This window comes from Sander lucioperca, chromosome 5 (assembly GCF_008315115.2).
Source record: "Sander lucioperca isolate FBNREF2018 chromosome 5, SLUC_FBN_1.2, whole genome shotgun sequence".
NCBI lineage: Eukaryota > Metazoa > Chordata > Actinopteri > Perciformes > Percidae > Sander > Sander lucioperca.
In genome coordinates, this window is record NC_050177.1 from 20,969,763 (window position 1) to 20,990,525 (window position 20,763).

Sequence of the window (20,763 nt, forward strand, 5' to 3'; positions counted from 1 at the left end):
TTATTGCCCTTTTTTACCTCTTTTGACGCTTGGTGGAAAGGCACATTCCACAGGGAAAGAGAACATGTATCTCTCCTCGTTTCCACCTGAGATGAGATCTTAAATTAATGTTTAAGGTGTAGTGAGTTTCTTGATTTCCAGAGTGATGGCAGTTTGTCTGCAGCTCAGCATGAAGAGCAATCAGTGCTGGTCCACATCAGCAAAACACTACTGAGAAATGTTTATAGTGTTTCAAGTAGCTGAGCTCTTAGTTAAAAATGCCATTGGACAACACACATTGATTAATACAGCTGAGACGGTTATACACTATCAGGAAATGACTGAACCATCTGTTAGCTTGGTTATTGTGCAGCAGAGTACGAAAGCTCAGCTATAATCACTCAGTTTTTATCTTGACCACCATCAACCATCCAGACATCTGGAGTGAAGCAGAAACCAAACTCTACTTAATTTCTGCAAAATTGGTTTCCAATTAGCGTATATATCCATGTAGTTAAAAAACTGAAACAGGACATCACCAGTCTTATCTCTACATGCATTTTCAATTACCCCACTAGTAAGACCCCACAAAATTGTATGTGCATATCACCAGGAACATCATTAAATTAGTTACTACTCCAGGCTTTAACATTTGTAGTCCAAGGAGATTGCATCAACATTGTCCAGAGCAGCATTTAATGATTTCCTCTGCCCTTCATGCAGACATGTTTTAAGTTAAAGGCAGGGATGCTAACTATTTCCATTCTACACGTTTTGATATATTGTTTGAAATGGTCTTTACACCCCAACAGCAATAAATAACTTATGGGCTCTGAGAAAGGAGCGAAAAAGATCTGTCATCTTTAGCTGCTGTTATCCTGTAAAAACTCCCACCAATCACAGCCTCGCGGTCCGCTAGGAAAGAACCAATGAAATGCCTCCTTGCTAGGGCTGGGCGATATGGAGAAAATCAAATATCACGATATTTTTGACCAAATACCTCTATCGATACCGCAACGATATTGTAGTGTTGACTATTGGTGCTTTCCCAAAATATTTACACAATGAGATTTTAGATAAATAATCATCAGTAATGTGGATATAATGACTAAGTGGGTAAAGGCAAATAATAGAACAGCTACAACAGGCTGGTAAGTTCAGAAAATAACATCACTTTACTGTAATGCAGCCTTTAAAACCAGGGAAAGACAACACTTATGCCATATTACGATATTACAATATCCAAAATCTAAAACGATATCTAGTCTCATATCACGATATCGATATCAATATATTGCCCAGCTCTACTCCTTGCCCCGCTGCGCGTACTCTACGTACGAGCCTGAGCTTAATTTGTGTCGTCGCCGCATTGCTAACAGTATTCATGTTTGTTTAAAAAAAATCTGCATGATAATAGTAGGTGTTTGCTTACCGGTGAACGAGACATGAAGTGAAATTGCGGTCCTTGCTCCGCTCTGCTCTGAAGCAGCGACGCAGCAGTGCACCTCTGTGTGTTTGGGGAGCCCCGAGGGCAGGGGGAGGGGTTAGACGGAGCCCCGAGGGCAGGGGGAGGGGTTAGACGGAGCCCCGAGGGTAGGGGGAGGGGTTAGACGGAGCCCCGAGGAGATGTTACTTTCAAATCTTACTAGCTTTTCAACATTACCAACTAGGGCTGCACAGTTTGGAGAGTCATATTGCGGTTTACAATACTGCGATTGCGATGGTATCATGAATCTACTTGTTTTAATTATCTTAATTATAAGAGATAATATAAGCAGAATGCACTAAATACTGAAATTTTGAATTGTGTATTGCTCAACTTGAACATACAAAGTTAAACGAGCATAATGAGAAATACATTTTTAAAAAGTGCCATATAGGGCTGGACGATAAATGGAAAATGTATCGACATCGGAATATCGAGGTATTTTTCACATGACGATAATTTTGATAATTTATTCCTGTTGATAGGCCTACTTTGTCCTTAAAAACATTCTACCGCGTGTGTAGTCACGTGACTTTGCCCGGACCAGCCAGCCGCATGGAATGCTTAATGGAGTATGACTCAGTCAGCTGAGCAACTTGTGCCCAAAAAAAGCACAGTGTCTGTCGTCTGGAAACATTTTTAGCTTCAGAAAAGATGATTTAGAACAACGTAATTTAGTTATCATGTATCGTTATCGAGGTAAAATGTGCAATTAATTGTGATTTTGATTTTAGGTCCTTAGATTGTAGATTGTACAGTCCTAGTGCCATATTACTTTTTAATAAGTTAATACTTTACAAAATTAAATAGGAAAAACTAACTTTTCAAAATAGACATGTTTGCTTTGCTCAAAAGTACAAATGAAATAAATAGAACAATAAATAAAAAAATACAAATTCTTATTAGAGAAGAATGAGAGGTAAGAATGGCAGGTGTGTTGAGTGAGTGACGTCGGTGTGTGATTGGTGTAGCAAGTGAGGAGAGCGACCGGTGAGCGGTGTCGGACTTACTGTAGCGGCTGTGTGAGACAAAAGCGAGAGGAAAAAGAGATGGCAAAGACAACGAAAAGTGAGTTAATAGAGAACAATAAAACAACAAGCTTCTTAAGACACGGTGGCTTCATCTGTTGGCTTCATCTGTTAAATGTGGAGGCTGCAGAGCACACAGAGACTAGAGTGTCACGCACATAGATAACCTTTTTGTTTACTTAAATCGCACAATTGTTGTGATGAGATTAATCGTGCAGCCCTATTAGCAGCTCTGCCTGTAACTGTACGTACACACCGCCGCCGACTTGAGCCTTAAAGTTACAGGAAGTCATTCATTTTCAATGGAAGCTGGCTTCTCTCAGCTGCAAGAAGCGGCAAATCCGTCGGCGTCGCGTTTTGGGCGTGTTGAGCAACTAGAGCGTCAAGCAGAAAGTTGAAGTTTGGTCAATGTTATGGTAATGAGCTATGACGCAGTTCAGCGGCAAATGACCAGCAACCAATTCCAGAGAACATACGATGTAGGCCTAAACTTTCGTTCCTACCAAAACATTAGTTCCGAGAAAATGGAGGAAAAGCTCATCATCGCTGTTGCTGGGTTCCCTCTTATTTATGACATGACTTTGTTTGCGTATAGGGACCAGTTAAAAAATAAAACTGAGGCATGGGATGAAATAGCTGGGATAGTTGGGTTCTCTGGTGAGTTGGTGAAGTGCGTGATGTTTTTATTATTTAACCCTTGTGTTGTCTTCCATTGGACCATGCACTTCTCGTCCTCCCAGGTTAAAACATGTGAAAATGTTCTCTTTTTTTCGACCCTTTTGGCGATTTCAATGTTTTGGCCCCTTCCCCCCCCCCACTTTCACTACCATGTCACACTAACCCCAACTTATTACTAGTTTTACACTTATTTTTGGAATTCATGGTCAATAAACCTCATTTATGGGAAATGATACCTAATCCTGGAGATAAAAAAGCAGAAATTATGAATTATTCAGACTAATATTGAAGGAAGGATATTCACAGAAGGGTTAACGTTCAGTCTAGATACTGTTTTGAAACATTTAGATTTTTTTTTTTTTAACAAAAATTGAACAAAACACCAACACTAATGTTCAGGTCCTAACATAGTCATTGTTTCAAATTGGACCCCGGGTGATGGCGATATCGATACTCTAGTTTAAGAAATCCAATAACAATTTGTCGGCCCATATTCATTGTTTTACATAAATATAAAGATCCCTTGAATTAAAGAATTGTGACCAACGTATGTACTGAGTGGGACATTTTACATAAATCTGTCTGGTCTCTGGTTGACTAACTATGCAACGGGTGACAGATCTTTGGCATTTCTGTACTGCAATTTCTGTTTATTGGCTTATCGACTGCCATATAACTGTAGGCTAAATTGTACGATTTATTGTTCTAGCTCTACTTCAAGTGGACAGCAGCAATAGAAAATAAACCAACGTTTAAGATTATTCCAGATTTGAATCTTTTATATCCTCACTTAGCCACATGCTTCCACTCTTAACATGGAGTTAATGCAAATCTATAGATATCACATGTCATGTCTTAAACATGATTAGTAATTAGTAAAATAAAATTTGGACATAGAGTAAGCACATATCTTAGATTAAGAATCATGATCATAATAATCCTGCCTGAACTGTGTGCGCTCTGTGGCTGCTTTTTGAGTTTAACTCCAAAAATGGGTCAGGGGATCATGGCTCAGGACATCTTTATTTTCTGCACTTCTACATTTCATGGAGTAAGACAAACCAACACTGTAAATGAGATTCATTTTCAATACTGATGCAGAGAAAATAGGGAATAAGCACCTTACACTTTGTTTGCAGATGACATATGGATCAATGCACTCATTCAATAGCCTATTAGTTAGCAAATGGACAAGAAAGTTTGAGCTGTCTGGGATCATTTATGCTTCAGTAATTACAAGTTTGGTGAGTTTAGAGGTGCAGGTAAAACTATAAAGTTGGAACAGAAATCACTAGACAAGCTAGTCTTATGAGACACTTGTGCATAGTAGAAGAATGCAATCATCCATATAGTCAAAAATAAAATTAACAATGTATAAATGTCCTGCAGTGTCCTGCTACGTCCTGCTATGCCCTGCAGTGCCCTGCTACACCCTGTAACGCCATGAACTACTACAACTACTATTTCTAGACATAGTTCCATTATCTTTATTGTGACTGTTATTGCCACTGTTCATCACACCCCCAACCGGCACCGTCAGACACCGCCTACCAAGAGCCTGGGTCTGTCCCAGGTTTCTCCCTAAAACGAAGTTTTTCTCACCACCCGAGGTTTCTTCCTAAAAGGAAGTTTTTCCTCGCCACTAAATGCTTGCTCTTGGGGGAATTACTAGAATTGTTGGGTCTTTGTAAATTATAGAGTGTGGTCTAGACCTACTCTATCTGTAAAGTGTCTCGAGATAACTCTTATGATTTGATACCATAAAAAAAAATTTGAATAAATACTTGCATATTAAAGCCCAGCTTCTTTTGCAATGTAATGTGAACACTGTAGAGTTAAATGTTTTATCAGCTTTATTATTAATGCAATTTATAAAGAAAGGTGGAATGAAAATTCTTGCTATAGCTACCATTAATTGCTTTCCAATATAATTTTAAGGATCACTGAGCTTCCATCTCATCTTTAATAGGCCAGACAATGCTGTGGGCTGATGCATGCTGGGAGGTCACAAAAACAAAAGATTCTGCTCGTGCTACAGGCAAATGCTGATAAACCCTTAGGCTTAGCTTTTTATAGACTTCTGTTCCTCCCCTCAGTGCACAGAGCAAGAAAGATAACAGGGTTCAGGTTTAGGTAGCTGGGTGGACCTTTTTTAATCCAGAAACCCAAAGTAAGAGGTTAACATTAAGAAACTGATCTTTAGATCCTAATTCAAATCTGTGACTCTGTGCAATTATCACATGAAGGCGAGTCTTTTAAGCCAGAGGAACACAATGACGTAGTGTTATGCTTTCTTCCCCTCTCCCCATCCTGGGCCAGTTCCCAGTGAGACCCCCCACCCCCACCTCAACAACACCACCAGCACCACTCCAACCTGGGCCCATGCCAGACTGTGAATGAATGAGAAGGTCCTAACCAGTCTACTATCTTCGTTTGATGTAGGGCACTGAGGTTTCTCTGTTATAGGATTGCTGCTTGTGAACCAACGCCAAAATATTTAGACCGAAAGAATACAAAATATGGATTATAATCTGCATCATATCCACCTAATTTATAAAACTGCTGGACGTAAGACTATTAAGCAGGGAGGTGATTGTATCATATCAAAGGATATTTCTCTGGCAGATAGTAGCTAATCACACTGTCACATCATATGGGTCGAATCATCATAAATAAATAAATCATATATCGGCACTAAATAAAGCATGCAAGCAAGAGGAAACGGGGAATTTAACTAACTGCAAACTAGAGTGGAGGCCAAGCCACAAGCTGCTGCTTCTGTGCTCTCCCCAATGATGAGATTTGGTTGCTGCCTAAGTACCATATTTGGGCAAGAGACTTTCTGCATAAAGAAGATTAGTGTTAGTTGTTTTAAGGGCTTGAGGGAGAAGATTTACCATTATTACCAACCCCAGTGAATAGAGTGGAAGCCAGTCACAATCTGATGCCAGCACTTGCCAAAACAGAGAAATTTTAATTGAACCAAGCCACACACCATATGGGAGGGATTATGATGTGTGTGGGTCATGAAGAGAATGACATAGATTAGGTGGCCTTGGAGCGTGATAGATGATTTACAGAGATTAACAATATAGTGAACAGATCGGGACTGTTAGAACCAGAAGGTGGCACCAGCCTATTAGTCTCCAAAGTCTGAATGTTAAGTCTTTAGAAGTAGAGGAAAATTAGAAAAAGTCGCCCTCGGCACTGAACTAAGCCTGAAGCCTAAATTTAAAAAAAGGAAGTCATTTTTCTGATGCAATCCTCTAACCCATGAGAGGAATAGTGGATCATTTGTTACCGTCTCGTTACAAAGTTACATCAGAAATAAAAGAGAAAGAGTCGGTTTGTCTAATTACAAGTGAAAGCAGAGTTCTTGTTAACTCTCAAAGGCTTATCAGACAACTTTGGACTCGGATCCACATTCACTGATGTCATTGGCCATCAGCATACATATACACCAAGTCCAAATAACTCCTGACTTTGTTAGGTAGCGGAGAACCCTCAGTTTCACTGAGACTGTCTAGGGCTGCACGATATGAGGAAAATATCTAATTGCGATTATTTTTGACTGATATTGCGATTGCAATATGATTCACGATTTTGAAGGAAATGATCATTTTTCCTCATTTTCATTGACTAATATTGAATCTTAAAAAATTAAAATGATTATAGTCAGATTTTTGCGAGGATCTGTACCAAGCAAATATGTTTTCTGTAGTCTGTATGATAGGATTTGTAGGCTGGGATGTCTCTGCAGCACCACAATACTTCATTCAGAATGGTTAGACACATATTTTGCCTTTAACAAATATTGCGCCCCTCTGCGATTTGGATATTGCACTAGTCCATATTGCCATTTCGATAAATATGCGATTAATTGTGCAGCCCTAAGACTGTCCACTTTATACTCTTCCTCTCTTGCTCCGTATCCATTTCTCAGTCCCGAAGACATCCTCATGGCAGCAGTACATGCTTTCAGATGCAGCAGTAGGCCGACTTAATCACTCACCTGCCTCTGACCTGCGCTGTCGACGTGGAGGAACAGAGACTCTGGCATTAGCCAACCAAAGTGGATTAGCATGATTTTGATGAAAATCAATAGCCTACAGTTGTTTTATGGGGAGAACCCAGCAGCTCTGTCCTCAGTGTACCTCCCATATGAACAAAATAATCCAACAATGAAACTTATAAGGATGCTGTACAAACATCAAAAACTATATGAAAAGTCTCTGCAGCATAAACGTATTTTTTTGAGTGACCGTCAATACAAGCTCACTATTGAATAACAGGCACGCAGCTGTATGTAGGGTTGTTATGGGATACTGATAATATGATTGCATGATCCAGTAACCAGGTCTGTTACAGTAACACAGGAACGGATACAACTAAAACGCATCACAGATGAACTCTGACACACTGTGACTCCCTATTGTAAGTTTTGGTTGATAGTGCCAGGAGTTAAAGGTTATTCTGCTCCAATTAACTTAAGCTACAGCATCTGAGCTGCACAATTGCTATGCATGGATATCTTTGCATGACATCCACATGTATGATCTCTGCATTTATTATCATGGCTGTTTTTAATTTAATATGATGTTTATTTGGTCATCTTTAGAACAAAATTAATTCTACATGCTTTATAGGCATTGTGTGACAATAGAAATTGATAAAAATATCATATGGTAATGCCACAAAAACTCGATTTCTTTTTTTTTTTTATTGCATAATAAAAAGAGAGGTAGAGTAGGTTATTAATCCCAAAGGGAAATTACCTTCAACCCAGGTCTTGAAATCATATTACCGAATTTTTTCAAAAGCTGATGAGTGTATAGTGTCTATTATATTAGTATATTGACAAACAGGAATGACGTCAAAAAAATCTGACAATTTCACCACTTACCAATTCTCAGGACCTGCTGCGAAGTCAGCCAAAACTCTGCTATAAAGTAGAGCAGTGCAAATAACAGTCCCTTCCTTTTCGCCATGGTCCTCTCTCCAGAGTCGAATTTAACATTGATATCAGTTTTTCTGCCCTCGGTAATTCATGCTGATAACTTGCCAGTCCTTGTATCCGTAACAAAAATAAACTGGCATCCGACCCACATCCATCCCTCACACATTGTGATGAGAAAGAAAAGAAAAAAAAACAAGAACACACACTCCACCTGCAGCTGTCACTGATCAAAAGAACTCCAGTTTTCCCATTCTAAAATCCTTAATGTGCCAGGAAGGTTTTGCTTCCCATATTCACTAACCAGACTTCCCTCTTATCATGTTTTTTTTTTTCTAGTGCACACTTGAATTGTATACTGCAACTGAGGAGGAGGAGGACCGTGCGGGGAGCTCCTCCTGTCAAGGTTGCATGAATAGAAGTTGGCGTTTCTGATTGCAACTTTCAAAATAAAAGGTGAATTGGCAACCAAGTGGCGAACATGGAGATAATCAACATGTTTAAAGAGGAATAGGCTGCATATATTTCAGCCATTAAATTTGTATTTTAAACAAAATAAAATGCCAAGCATCCAACACAACTCGCAACTAAACTAGTCATATGTATATTTTAGTGTTTATAGATCATTTCCCAATAAGTATTTTTATTCATTTATTTGTTATTGTAAAAATCTGCTTATTTATTTATTCGTTTGTTCATTTATTTATTTAATTAAATTACCAATCTTACATTATCCCTACATACACACAATTCTCATATTACACCTAAAATGTGTGTTGCTTATGATTTTAATTACCTAATCTCCAAGGCATTAGTCGTGTAAATATTCTATTTAAATATTTAGATATGTAGATACTTTTTCTATGCATGTTGCTGGTACTTAATTTACCCGTTATTTGACTATTCAAATGCTTTTATTTTGAAATCAAGCCGGCCTTGTTTCCAGTCTCACTCTCGCTGTCTTTGGCTGACTTGACACAGCTGAGCATCCCTCCCGTGCAGGCGTTCAATTGAGGGCACAGCCAAGCCGCTAATCCACAAACATGGATACGTCCTGAAGATTAACTTCAAATCTGGCAACATTCGACCTCGACAACGTCTTTGCTTTGGTACACCGAGGAATGATTAAATCTTTGCTCCAGTCCTGATGGAAACGCAAATCTAATCTTCAAACTGGTCTGTGGCGCTCCCTTGAAGATTAACTACCTTAAACTGTTTTTCTGACACAGTGTCATAGTAAAATAAAATGTGTTATCATTACCTTAACCCACTCAATTAGTGTTTTAGGATGGAGGTTAAACAGTTCTCTTGGTAGCTCATTTGCACCCATCAGCAGCTGGTGGTGATGCTGCTCCCTAAGCAAGGCAGAAGCATCAGGGGTGTATGATGGGTTTCTTGGGATTAGTGTAATCTCACTATTATTTCATTCCCCAGAAATTAGCAAAATTAGAGACTTGTAGATGGGAATAATTTCTCGATTTACACACTGACCGCAAGAATATCCTCAAAGGAGCTGTACAATCTGAAGTCTCGACTGGAGGTGAAAAAGTAAAAGCTGGTTCAGATCTAAATTACCATCTTGTTTTGATATCAGAAACCCAATTTTACTAATAATGCAATGTTATATATAATTAACTCACTCCACCATGTTTATCATTTGCTGATACAGCCTGCAGCTTAAACCAGATTTAAATGTTTAAAATGTATTCCATTAACAAAAAGTTGTTTTAATTAAAGCTTCAGTGAATGAAGTGCAGTGGAAGCAGTGACACCTGCACTGTGAGTTGGGAGGTTTGACACCATTACGTTCTCTGGTGTCATCTAGTGGTGACTAATGACAGTGTCGAGGGTTGGTTCAGGCTTAGTTAGCAGCATATGAGTTTATCAAGCCGTAATCACAACACATGAAGAGTTGGCTGTTGTTGATCCAAAGCAGATTTATATATTCAAAGTGTCCATTAGTTGTCATCTGTGTGTCTGTGAAGACCCATTCATGTAGTTATATATGTTAGTTTGACAGTAATAGATTGTGAGTTCAGTACCATTGTCACACCAAGAATAGGCTTTAAAACAACACTTTACCACTACCACTAGTTATTTAGTGACATGTATTCATTTTCTTAGCATTTGTAAAATATTTGATCTCTTGATGGTAATTAGTTTATTTTACTTTATTTTTTATACTGCAACAGAGATGACTCATCCTAGCAGAAAACATGGGCAATATGCAGGGAAACGTTCTTAACAGGTTGCAAATCAATCATAGACTATAATAATATAATTTGGAAAACTGATGCTCCCCAGGGAAGCATTAAAATAAGACCAAAGTTGCTGATGTGCGGCATCTTACAAAACTGCACCTGCCAATTAGTAAGTATTTGTTACTCAAAATCCAGTCCATTTCATGATGTGCAAACTACAACAAATAACGATGTACATTATTTATTTATTTATTAAAAAATGCATTGAAACTCGTACAATGATTACCACAAAAGATTTAATGATATAAACTTTTACTAATATGCAAAAGATAAGACTGAACAGATGATTTCTAATAAATCTCTCTGTTTTGGGAAAGTCAGGGCTTCATCAGAACAGCACGATGTCACCTTTATTTATACTAACAAAGAAAGTTCCACCTGATCAAACAACCCATATAGTCTTTTGCACAATACAAATTACAAATAAATGTATTAATAGAACACACCGTTTAGTCTGCGCATCGGGATAATCGTAATATAAGCAGAGAAAACATAATATTCAGGTACATGTACAGCAGTTAAAATTAGCTTGTGATGATATACTATCTAAGCATACTGTCTTTAAGTTGAACCAGTTTTGTTTATATGTATACACCAGCACTGCTCCTACTGTTAGACTTGGGTTGTATTCTTGATTCTTCATATCCTATGAAAACAGGAGCGTGTGGAACCAGATCAAAACTAGACTGGTAGGATTCAGTAGGATTGCCTAAATAAGTTGGTGAATATGACGTGGGGTTTTGCCTTAGGTAAAAGGAGTTGCCTGGCATATACAGTCTTCCAACATGATCAGAACTCTGCGTGGAGTAATGGTGAGCCATGCTACCTACATGTGATGAGGACGAATTTTCAGGCAGACCGGGGTTATAGTCAACAGGAGGGTTGATTAGTGCTCCATCTTGGTTCGTCATTAGTTGAGGGATGTTTTGAAGTGGCATCGCAAGTTGTTGTACAACATAGCCGTTGTTCTGCAGAGAAGGGTGGTATGCAGTAGATTGAAGGCTGGAAACACTCGAGATGGGATGATAACTCATTAGAGTTGACTTTCTGGGTGCTGGCCGATAACCAAGCAAGTTGGCTTGCTGGTACACGTCGAATGAGCCTTTCTCTGAGGGAATACGGCGGCAGAGGAACAACATGGCTGAGGCGAAAAGGAAGGCTCCGGTCACCCAACCGATGTAGAGAGCCTCTCCCAGCTCCCTCCTCTGGGCATCAATTAGCAAAGGATTGTAAAAATCTCTGATGATGACATTACCTGTCCATGACACGGGGATAAAGACACAGATACAGGCCATGAGTTGCATACCACCTGCAACCATCAGCAGGATGGTCTTAGCCCATTCATTATTCTGAATACAGGATGTACACCGCATTCCTGCCAGAGCCACAAGGAGCCCCAGACCCGACAAGCCCAGAGAACAGCACATCAGACCCCTGGCTGCCTGTAACTCAGAGGGCAGGTACAGCAGAGAGTCGTACACCTTGCACTGCATCCTGATGTTGGCTTGTCTGTAGCAGTTCATCCACAAACCCTCCCAGCGGGTTTCCATCACAATTATGTTTTCCCCAATGAAAGCCGTCACCTTCCACATGGGCATCCCTGTAGTAGCCGCCGCCCCGATCAGCCCAATCAGGCCGACGCACATTGCGGCTATCTCTGAAACGCCTTGAACCATTGTGCAGTCTACAAGAGTTGAACTGTATCCAAATTCAAAATTAGTTTAGCTTGACTACAAATTCTGATGTTTTAGTACAACATCTCAGAACCGGAGTCAGATGTGTCCAAGGCTGTGAGGATTTTCTCATCTGACGCAGTTTGTATGCTGTAGAGGTGGTTTGTTATGGGAAAGATGGTTTGCTGTTACCCGATTGGCTCAGGGCAATAGGGGTTAAAAAGGACCCCTACTTATTGTGTTTATGGTTCCTCTGGCTATAGTGGTGTATCTCTGCCATTGGCTTCTCCAGCAGTAAACACCAAAAGGATATACCAGAAACGGCTCAGAACTCCAGAACATTACAACACTTGCACTGCATTGTGTATGTATTTATTCTCTATAATTATATTTGATAACAATTCAGAAGAAAACAAATATACAATGTAGCACATAAGCTCCTGCAGTACTGCGGTTGGTCACAGGGGAGCAGAGATGACTTTCAAGGTGATGAAACCGAGCAGCTCACATCACAGTCCAAACACTTATTGATTGAGTACCAGGAAATATAGTTTTGTAGATTACAAGTTAAAATATTGTAATGCTAAATATAACCCTGTTGAAAAGACTTAACATAGACAAACAGGTCGTTCATCTTGATGTAACCTTAAGCAACAATGGAGAAAGACAACCTTTTCATAACCTCACTAAAAACATTTTTTTTTGCACTTTGCTTTTTACTCACTGAAAATGAAATGAGCTGACCTAATAGTTCAAGAGCTAATATACCTCACCAAGAAGGGATAGAAATGTTCAAACATATGGAGCCGGGATCAACCTAGAAATAAACTACACAACTTTTAATCTAAAGCTCTTTGTTTCTCCATTCAAAGTGACTTGCAAATCGTTATCACATGATCATGCTTTCAGGTCTGGCTTCTTTATAAACACTAAGCTGTCCACTCCTTTAACAAGCAGTCTTAAACTAGCATATCATGTTTACTCAGCCATTTGTTCGCCCCAGGACATCATACTAAACTTAATCAAAGATTATCCGATTTAAAGAGACACACGCACGTTTGGAGTTATAAACACTACAGACACAAATGTGTAATTCTCACACAATCAGTCACTCATATACAATTTACTGTCCTAAGGGTTGTACCTGTAACCACCTGATGCTGTGTCTAACACAGGTGAAAACAGGTGAAAACTGAGCAGAGAAATATGAGGACAATGCTATTTGGTGTGATTGGTGCCCATGAGATGTTATTTGTGCACAGATGTGTCATTCTCAAACATTTTGTATGTGTGTGTTTTGTTGATGGGATGGACCATGTTAATTTGAATACACAGCTCAGGTACAGCTAATGTTGAAGAAAGAAAGTTTGCAATCTGTAAAGTATAAATGGTCTGTTTAACTGCAGAGCTTGGTTGTATGTACCAACAACAACAAATAGCATTTTAACAGTAAACACAAATACACATACCTCTCACATTAGTTAAAGGTTGCATGAATTGTTACAGCATACATGTACAAAATTGGTAACATGATATACAAAAAATAAGGCTGTCAGTATAAAAATAGTTTGTACAACCCATAAAAATAATGGTAATCATGCTTTGGCTTAGAAAGTCAGGGTGATAATTATGCTATAGGCTAATAATAACTAGTGACAAGATATTAAGTACTCAAAGTGTATGAAAAGACTAATATTAATCCGATAAACTTGCATTCACAGTACATCTATTTATTGAAATGTGTTGTTTTTACCTTTTGAAATGTGTCATAGATTGCACTGCATGTTGACCATAACTGTGATCATCATTACCTTAGTCAGTTTAAGTGTTCAGAGATAAGCCACCCCGCTGCGGACAGAGGGGTGTCTGGACTGGTAGCTGTAGTTGGTTGATGGTTGTCTTGATAGCACTGGCTGAAATTGAGGTTGTGTTTGGGGAAGCATCACCAGCTGTTGACGTGGTAGTTGCTGTGGAGGATATGCCATGTAATCGGAGGTCCTTGAGTACACGTACCTCTCTGAACCTTTATCCTCAGACTGCAGATTGCAACACATAAACATGCATCCTCCAGCCAACAAGAAAGCAGAGGCCACCCAGCCGATGTAGAGAGCCTCTCCGAGCTCCCTTCGTTGGGCGTCGATCAGCAAGGGGTTGTAGAAGTCCCTGATGATGACGTGACCTGTCCAGGACACAGGAATAACACAGCAGAGGCAAGCCAATATTATCATGCTTCCTGCAATGATGAGGACCAGCCGCTTAGCTCGGTCGTTGTTTCCAATACACGAGGTGCACTGCATCCCCAGTAAACTGATCAGAATACCGAGGCCAGCCAGCGCCACAGCGCAGCACATGAGCCCCCGTGCCGCCTGTAGATCAGGGGACAGGGCCAGGAGAGAGTCGTACACCTTGCACTGCATTCTGATGTTGGCCTGTCGAAAGCAATTCATCCACAGACCCTCGTAACGGGTTTCAAACACAATGATGTTCTCCCCAATGAAGGCTGTGACTCGCCACATCGGCATCCCAGTGCTCGCTGCCGCCCCAATCAGCCCAATCAGGGTCAATAATAGACCCACTATCTCCAATGCTGAGTTGGCCATCCTGTCCTCCTCTTATCCCTCTAAGCTTATACGTAATAATGTGAGGTTACAGTGTGACTATAGTGGAAAGCAGTAGATGGGGTGGCTTTGCATCCCAGTGGAGGAGGAGCAGGTTGATGTTCACCTGTACTGCCTCCTCCCAGGACAGGACACTGGAATGGGAGGGGTGGGAATTGCGACCGGTTGCTAGGAAACAAAATCCCCTTGGCCTTTCTTTTCTTTGTACACCTACCCCAGGAGCTGCTGTAACTGCCATTTTGTTTATTCAGAAGTCTCAAATTACATTCTCAGATCACACTTTACAAGAAAGCCTCAAAAACAAGGTGTTCATTAACAAAGGGGGGGATTTAAAGTTTACCAATTAGTTACTAGCTGTGTGCATATCAAAAATACTTTGTTAATGTATTACCAGTTATACAGATAGGCATCAGTCAGCTCTGGGGCTTAACATAGTCTTTTTCCTGTTTGAACACAAAATGATTCACCAGTGTAGAGTCCCTTATGGTACTAGCTCTTACTTGAAACTGTAATGGCTCTGTAGGCTACAGAATATTAGTGAAACAAGCATTTAGAAACTTGTGTGTATGATGGGATGGGGATAATACTTGTATACCCATGTGTCACTGTCATTGGATTTCTTGTTTGGGTCTCTTGCGTCTGTCTGTGCTCAGGAAAAAGCAGTTGCAACCCTGGCTTGGTTGAAATGAAATCTCTAGCCAGGTTTGCATTGTGTGTGAACACTCTGGTTTTACCAGTTTAGGCACATTCCCACTGACAACAATGGAGACATTACAACTTTCCAATTACACACCTGTGAACGGGAGCAGTTTTAGTAAGACATTTTAAATCCTAGGCAAACTCAAGAGCTTTGAGCAGGAAATGAGACACTGGCCATCATGTAAGCAATAGTTTCACCCAGATTATTGATCAATTCTGCCTTTCTAAATTCGGCAACAGAACAAATAACAAAATAGTCTTTTTTTTAATCAACTTTATCCCTTTATTAGAAACCACAATTGACCTCATATTTAGGCCAGCACTTTAACAATATGTACATTTACAACAAAAACTCCACAGTGACTACATATCATCTGGAAATGAAAAAAGGCCTAGTGCATAATTTGTTGTCAAAGAGCATGTCAGCAGAGGCTGTTAAGACAGTGATATCAACTATTATATTATTTCAGATTTAAAATACTTCTGAATGACAATGAAATATTGTGTGTAATTAAGCAAATGGAAAGAAACAAAGTTTACAGTAATTCATCACAATTCATTGATCAAAACACTTCATAATTACAGTTCCATAATGAATTCATAATAATTCTGCAATACACTTTTTGAGAAAGTAATGAAAGATTTGGCCATTTCCAGTGACAGCCTTTGGTCATAGAAGTCAATTCACACTCTTTCAAATGTGCCAAAACGTGGCAAGTTTAAAAAAAAAAAAAAAAAAAAAAAAAAGAAGAAGAAAGAAATAGAGTCCAAAATTGTCTCTGTGTTAGATTTCCCTCACTAGTACTGAGTTGGTGTGTATGCTACAGATCCTGGCGGGGGTGCTGAGTAGGCAGGCTGGTAGCTGTAAGCTGGCTGGTACGTGTATGCCTGGGGCTGGTATGTGTATCCAGGTTGGTAGATATTTCCGTTGGGATTGTACACAACCCTCTCTTCTGGGTCCTGGGTTCGGGGAGCGTGACGGCACAGCAGGATCACTCCGGCAGTGAAAAGCAAAGCTGAGGTCACCCAGCCGATGTAAAGAGCCTCCCCAAGCTCCCTGCGCTGGGCATCGATCAGCAGAGGGTTGTAGAAATCCCTGATGATGACATTGGCTGTCCAGGATACAGGAATTATGGTAGTGACACAGGCCAAAAGGAACAGACAGCCTCCAGCCACAAGAACAATATGCTTGGTGCGAGCCCGATGGTCCACCACTTTGGTACACTTCATCCCGACTGCTGAAACGATGAGGGCGATGGTGGCCACGGCCACGGAGCTGCACATCAGACCCCTAGCGGCTTGGAGGTCTGGGGGCAGGTACAGCAGGGAATCGTACACCTTGCACTGCATCCTGATGTTGGCTTGTCTGTAGCAGTTCATCCACAAACCCTCCCAGCGGGTCTCCATGACAATGATGTTTTCCTGGATGAAGGCCGTTACCTTCCACATCGGCAGGCCGGTCACGGCTGCCACTCCGATTAGTCCAATGAAACCGATGATGAGGGCTATAACCTCACAACAGATGGCATCCTGACGTTCCTTCTTCTCAATTTTCTTTTGTTCCTCATATACAGATTCTTGATAGTCTGCATATGTCTTGGCCTGCTTCTCATCGTAGTAAGAGCCTGCGTAAGATAGAGGGGCTTTGCCGTAGCCACTGTAAGCAGTGTAAGAGGCCATTGCGGCTATCGCACAGAGAGCCAAAGATAGACTTTTGGCTGCACTCTGCCAAGTCACGAAACAAATGTGAGGAGAAGAGCAAGTCAAGGAACTTGTACAACCACTAAAAATGCTAAGGATGCAATGCAACCTTACTGGTTAAACTGCTTTACAGCCGGATGAGTGGGGACACACCTTGTTTTGAATGCAAATACAACTGCTACTACTAACGATGAACCATTTGGTCGTGATTAGGAACACTTCATCAAAAACAAATGAAATCCCTTGATAAAGTCAAGTTGATCAAAGTATGTTTCCTCTCCTTTAACGCTTAGCAAAGAGACCTTTTAACACAGTAATAGCAATACTACACAGAACAATGTTTTTTTAAACTTAAGAACAGAAATTAAACAGCAAACAGGATAGTTAAAAATGTACTATAAACGTGAAAATACATCAAATCTCAGTGCAGTTATGAGTTGGACATTGGAGCTAAAATCTATTAATTAAATGTGTGGCCTTCCTTGCCTCCTGAAAATAATTGGTATGAAATTTAAAACCATTAGTTTGGATAAACATCATTTATGTATTGTACAGTAGGTGGTGGCTGCACTTTGTGTTGGTTAAGAATCTGTTGTCTCTCTCAAACAGAAAGCTGATAGGAGGATCACAGATGTCAAACTGGCGACAATAAATGTAAACTGAGCTGATTGAAAAGGTGTTGTGCACAGAAACTTGAGTAGGATTGGTTTCATTGTAACAGCTTTGTCCCTTTGCCAGAAGTCCTCACCTTATTACTGCCAAAATTAAGTCTTCCTGTCCTCTGAAACATGCAAACAGTGTTTGTAGATAATCTGTACAGTTTTTACCGTTCAGCTGCATTAAGCGTTTAGTAAAAGAAAAATAACTAAACAGTAGACTACGTGGGATCTAGTCCTAGCTGTTGTAGTTTGTAGTTCATGTTTTTGTGGTGTGGTATAATTATTTAAATGACACACTAGAAAAATGCAAGCAAATGTAGAATTAAACCTTCATTGAAATATCTGTTGACTAAGTTGATGTGACTACTTGGGTCATTAGCTATTACCAAATCAAAAGGATTAAGAACAGTTGAGCAGTCAATTCAATTTTATTGTTGTGTGTTTTATAGTGTCATCATAACAGAAGTTATGTCAGGACTCTTCTTATAGAGCATGTCTAGACTACACAGCTAAAAGTTAAAGTTGAGAAACCGTCATATAAAAGTGGCTTAACAGTACATTTACAACAAAAAACAATTGTGTCGTTAAACACACTGAATATATTAACTGTGAAGGATTTGGGCTGACAAAACAAACAATGGACCTGAGATCCATTCATAGTGCAATAAAAACACAAGTACATTAGTCATTTAAACAGAGTGATTAAAATGTGTAAATAGGTAGTGAAAACATACACATAATTTGCATCTTCTTGACCTTCTTCAGGCAGCATCTTTCAAATCTTAGAGACATGGAAAGTAGAAATTGCATATTTCAGGCAATAAAGTTCAGTTCTTTAGACATATTCTTGATGCTTATGAAAGCTGGATGGCGTTCTCCCCAGGTGCACGCTATCCTCTTTCTGTACATCCCTTTCCGCCATCAGATACGCATCGGTGTAGGGCTCTTCCTCCTTTGAGCTACGTTTGCTGTAGCTGAACAGAAGGATGACCGCAGTGATCAGCAGAATACCAGAAGTGGCCCAGCCAATGAAAAGGGCCTTCCCCAGCTCCCGTTTCTCAGAATCCAGCACCATTGGGTTGTAAAAGTTGCTGATGACAGTATGGCCCACCCAGCTGACAGGGATGAGTGTGGTCAAAGAGGAAAGCAGATAGAAACCCCCCGCTAAGGCCAGAGTGATGTTCTTGCCTTTTCTATTGTCGTCACAAAAATTGCTCTTCTTGGTCCCACATCCTGTGAAGAACAGGGAGATGACAACCAGGACTATGGACACGCACATGAGCCCCCTGGCCGCCTGCAGCTCGAGTGGAAGAATTAGCACAGAGTCATACGCCTTGCACTGCATCTTGATGTTGGCCTGTCTGTAGCAGTCCATCCACAAGCCCTCCCAGAGTTCCTCCATGACAATGAGATTGGCACCAATGAAGGCAGAGACCCTCCACATGGGCATGGCAGTGACAGCTATGGTCCCAACCAGGGCGATGAAGCCCAGGACCAGGGCTAAGACCTCCAACTTTGCTCTCATGGCTCAGAGTGAAGTGCAGTCTTGTCTCTTTTCTGTCATCTAAGGAAAAAGACTGCTCAACCAATATGTTTGCAGAGCTTTAAATCAGTGATATCACCATGCCTGCAATGTCATTCCACTGGTTTGTGTTGACTATTCCCACAAGTCTTTAAGCTGCAACAAAAAAAACTGCATTTGTTTTTCATTTTCTAAACCAAACCGGTTTTACACATTTAATCTTCATTGCTCGTCATGCATGACGTGCCGATGAAAAGAGTTATGACTAGCCTATGTTGCCATGTGAAAGCATGTAGCTTACACGTCTTGGGCTTGCAAAACCTCTTCAAACTCAGTTGGATAAAATCTAAACTCCGCTCAAAGCTGTATGTTTACTTATTTCTTGAAAAGAAATTAAATTTGACATTTTGGAGATACCAAGTTTTCACCTGCCTTTGCTGTAGTATGTTGCAATTCTGTACCCAATCTACCCCGCGAGTGACCAGATTCATGAGATGGCAAGTAAGTCAGGTTTTTGCTAGCCTGGAATCCAACTGAATCTGCCAGCTCACGTTTCATTTGCTCTGGCAGGTACGTCTAGCCCCACTCCCATTCAAACAGATTTCCAGCTGACGAGAACCTGGACAGGCTAATCAAAACTGTTTCTCACATGGGGTGGGTTTAAGACGATTGTCGTACTTGAACTCAGTCTCCGTCGATCGCACACACCAGGCTCTCTAAACTCAGGTCAAAGTTTGCGGTTCTGATCAAATTTGAATCAATATTCTGTTACTGTCTTGCATTTCTTGCCTTTTAAAATGTTTTCAAAATCACATTTTAGTGTACTGTTTAGCTGTAGATTTTTTTAAAAAGTGATCCGGCCGGCATTAAGTCAGATTACTGAAAATTTGTATTTCCCTTTTCAAAATCAATTTTCAACCCTGGCCTGTCCCAAGAAAACATGTGATGTGTGGTCCCCCTAAACCACACACACCAATTGTTTTCCATGCAGGCCTACACGAGGGCAGCATCTATTTGTGTGCTTTGTGAGGATAAACCATGTTCCTGTTTCCCATGTCAACAAACGGCAGTGCTCCAGAAAACCAGCAATTTTATCACATTTGCTTCCCAATTCTGGCTAATCTACCTTGACCACTTCTTTTTTCTATCTTTGTACATGTGCTATGGGCATCAATTAAAGGGACGTTTCATTGAAGTCAGCCTTTATTTGAAATGTAATGTTTTTCTATGGCTTCAGTGTGAGGCTCATCGTCATCTTCATTAAGGATGAAGACTTGACATTGTGTTTCTCATTTAAGTGAAAGAAAATCCTACCTTTACTCGATGAGTAAAAATCATCACTCAGTCAATCTACTTATGGAAGGTTTTTTCTTTCTACTGACTTTGTTGTAACTTTGAATCAACTAGTTTAGGCACTTATTATGCTGGCATGAAAATGACAATTTTAACTTTAATCTTAGAAAAAAATAGATGGTCTGATTGCATATAAAAAGGAACAATAGGAG

General features: G+C 40.2%; 5 protein-coding genes across 7 annotated transcripts in view; all 5 read right to left on the reverse strand.

Annotated features, from left to right (window-relative positions):
- Positions 1-8,483, reverse strand: part of LOC116048371 (glutamate receptor ionotropic, kainate 1) — a 41,205-nt gene extending 32,722 nt beyond the window's left edge. For both annotated transcript variants that reach the window (XM_031297466.2, XM_031297465.2), the window contains exon 1: positions 8,075-8,483. In XM_031297466.2, the coding sequence (XP_031153326.1) occupies positions 8,075-8,159 (85 nt within the window). In that variant the 5' untranslated portion in view covers positions 8,160-8,483. The remainder of the gene's footprint in view (positions 1-8,074) is intronic.
- A 2,237-nt stretch (positions 8,484-10,720) lies between these two features.
- Positions 10,721-12,337, reverse strand: LOC116048375 (claudin-8-like). Its single transcript, XM_031297470.2, has one exon. The coding sequence runs from the start codon at positions 12,060-12,062 to the stop codon at positions 10,968-10,970; it is 1,095 nt and encodes a 364-aa protein (XP_031153330.1). The 5' UTR covers positions 12,063-12,337; the 3' UTR covers positions 10,721-10,967.
- Positions 12,338-12,431: 94 nt separating this feature from the next.
- cldn8 (claudin 8) lies at positions 12,432-15,120 on the reverse strand. The gene has a single exon (XM_031297474.2). The coding sequence runs from the start codon at positions 14,657-14,659 to the stop codon at positions 13,889-13,891; it is 771 nt and encodes a 256-aa protein (XP_031153334.1). The 5' UTR covers positions 14,660-15,120; the 3' UTR covers positions 12,432-13,888.
- A 524-nt stretch (positions 15,121-15,644) lies between these two features.
- On the reverse strand, positions 15,645-17,158 carry LOC116048377 (claudin-8-like). Of its 2 annotated transcripts, none has more exons than XM_036001155.1 (2): positions 16,158-17,158; positions 15,645-16,103 (listed from the first exon to the last, which is right to left on the reverse strand). In XM_036001155.1, the coding sequence occupies exon 1, from the start codon at positions 17,054-17,056 to the stop codon at positions 16,175-16,177; it is 882 nt and encodes a 293-aa protein (XP_035857048.1). In that variant the 5' UTR covers positions 17,057-17,158; the 3' UTR covers positions 15,645-16,103; positions 16,158-16,174. The 2 variants fall into 2 exon arrangements, with proteins under 2 accessions (XP_035857048.1, XP_035857047.1); XM_036001154.1 differs by having other exon boundaries at positions 15,645-16,096; positions 16,131-17,154.
- A 401-nt stretch (positions 17,159-17,559) lies between these two features.
- LOC116048379 (claudin-4-like) lies at positions 17,560-19,405 on the reverse strand. The gene has a single exon (XM_031297475.2). The coding sequence runs from the start codon at positions 19,259-19,261 to the stop codon at positions 18,572-18,574; it is 690 nt and encodes a 229-aa protein (XP_031153335.1). The 5' UTR covers positions 19,262-19,405; the 3' UTR covers positions 17,560-18,571.
- Positions 19,406-20,763: the final 1,358 nt, after the last annotated feature.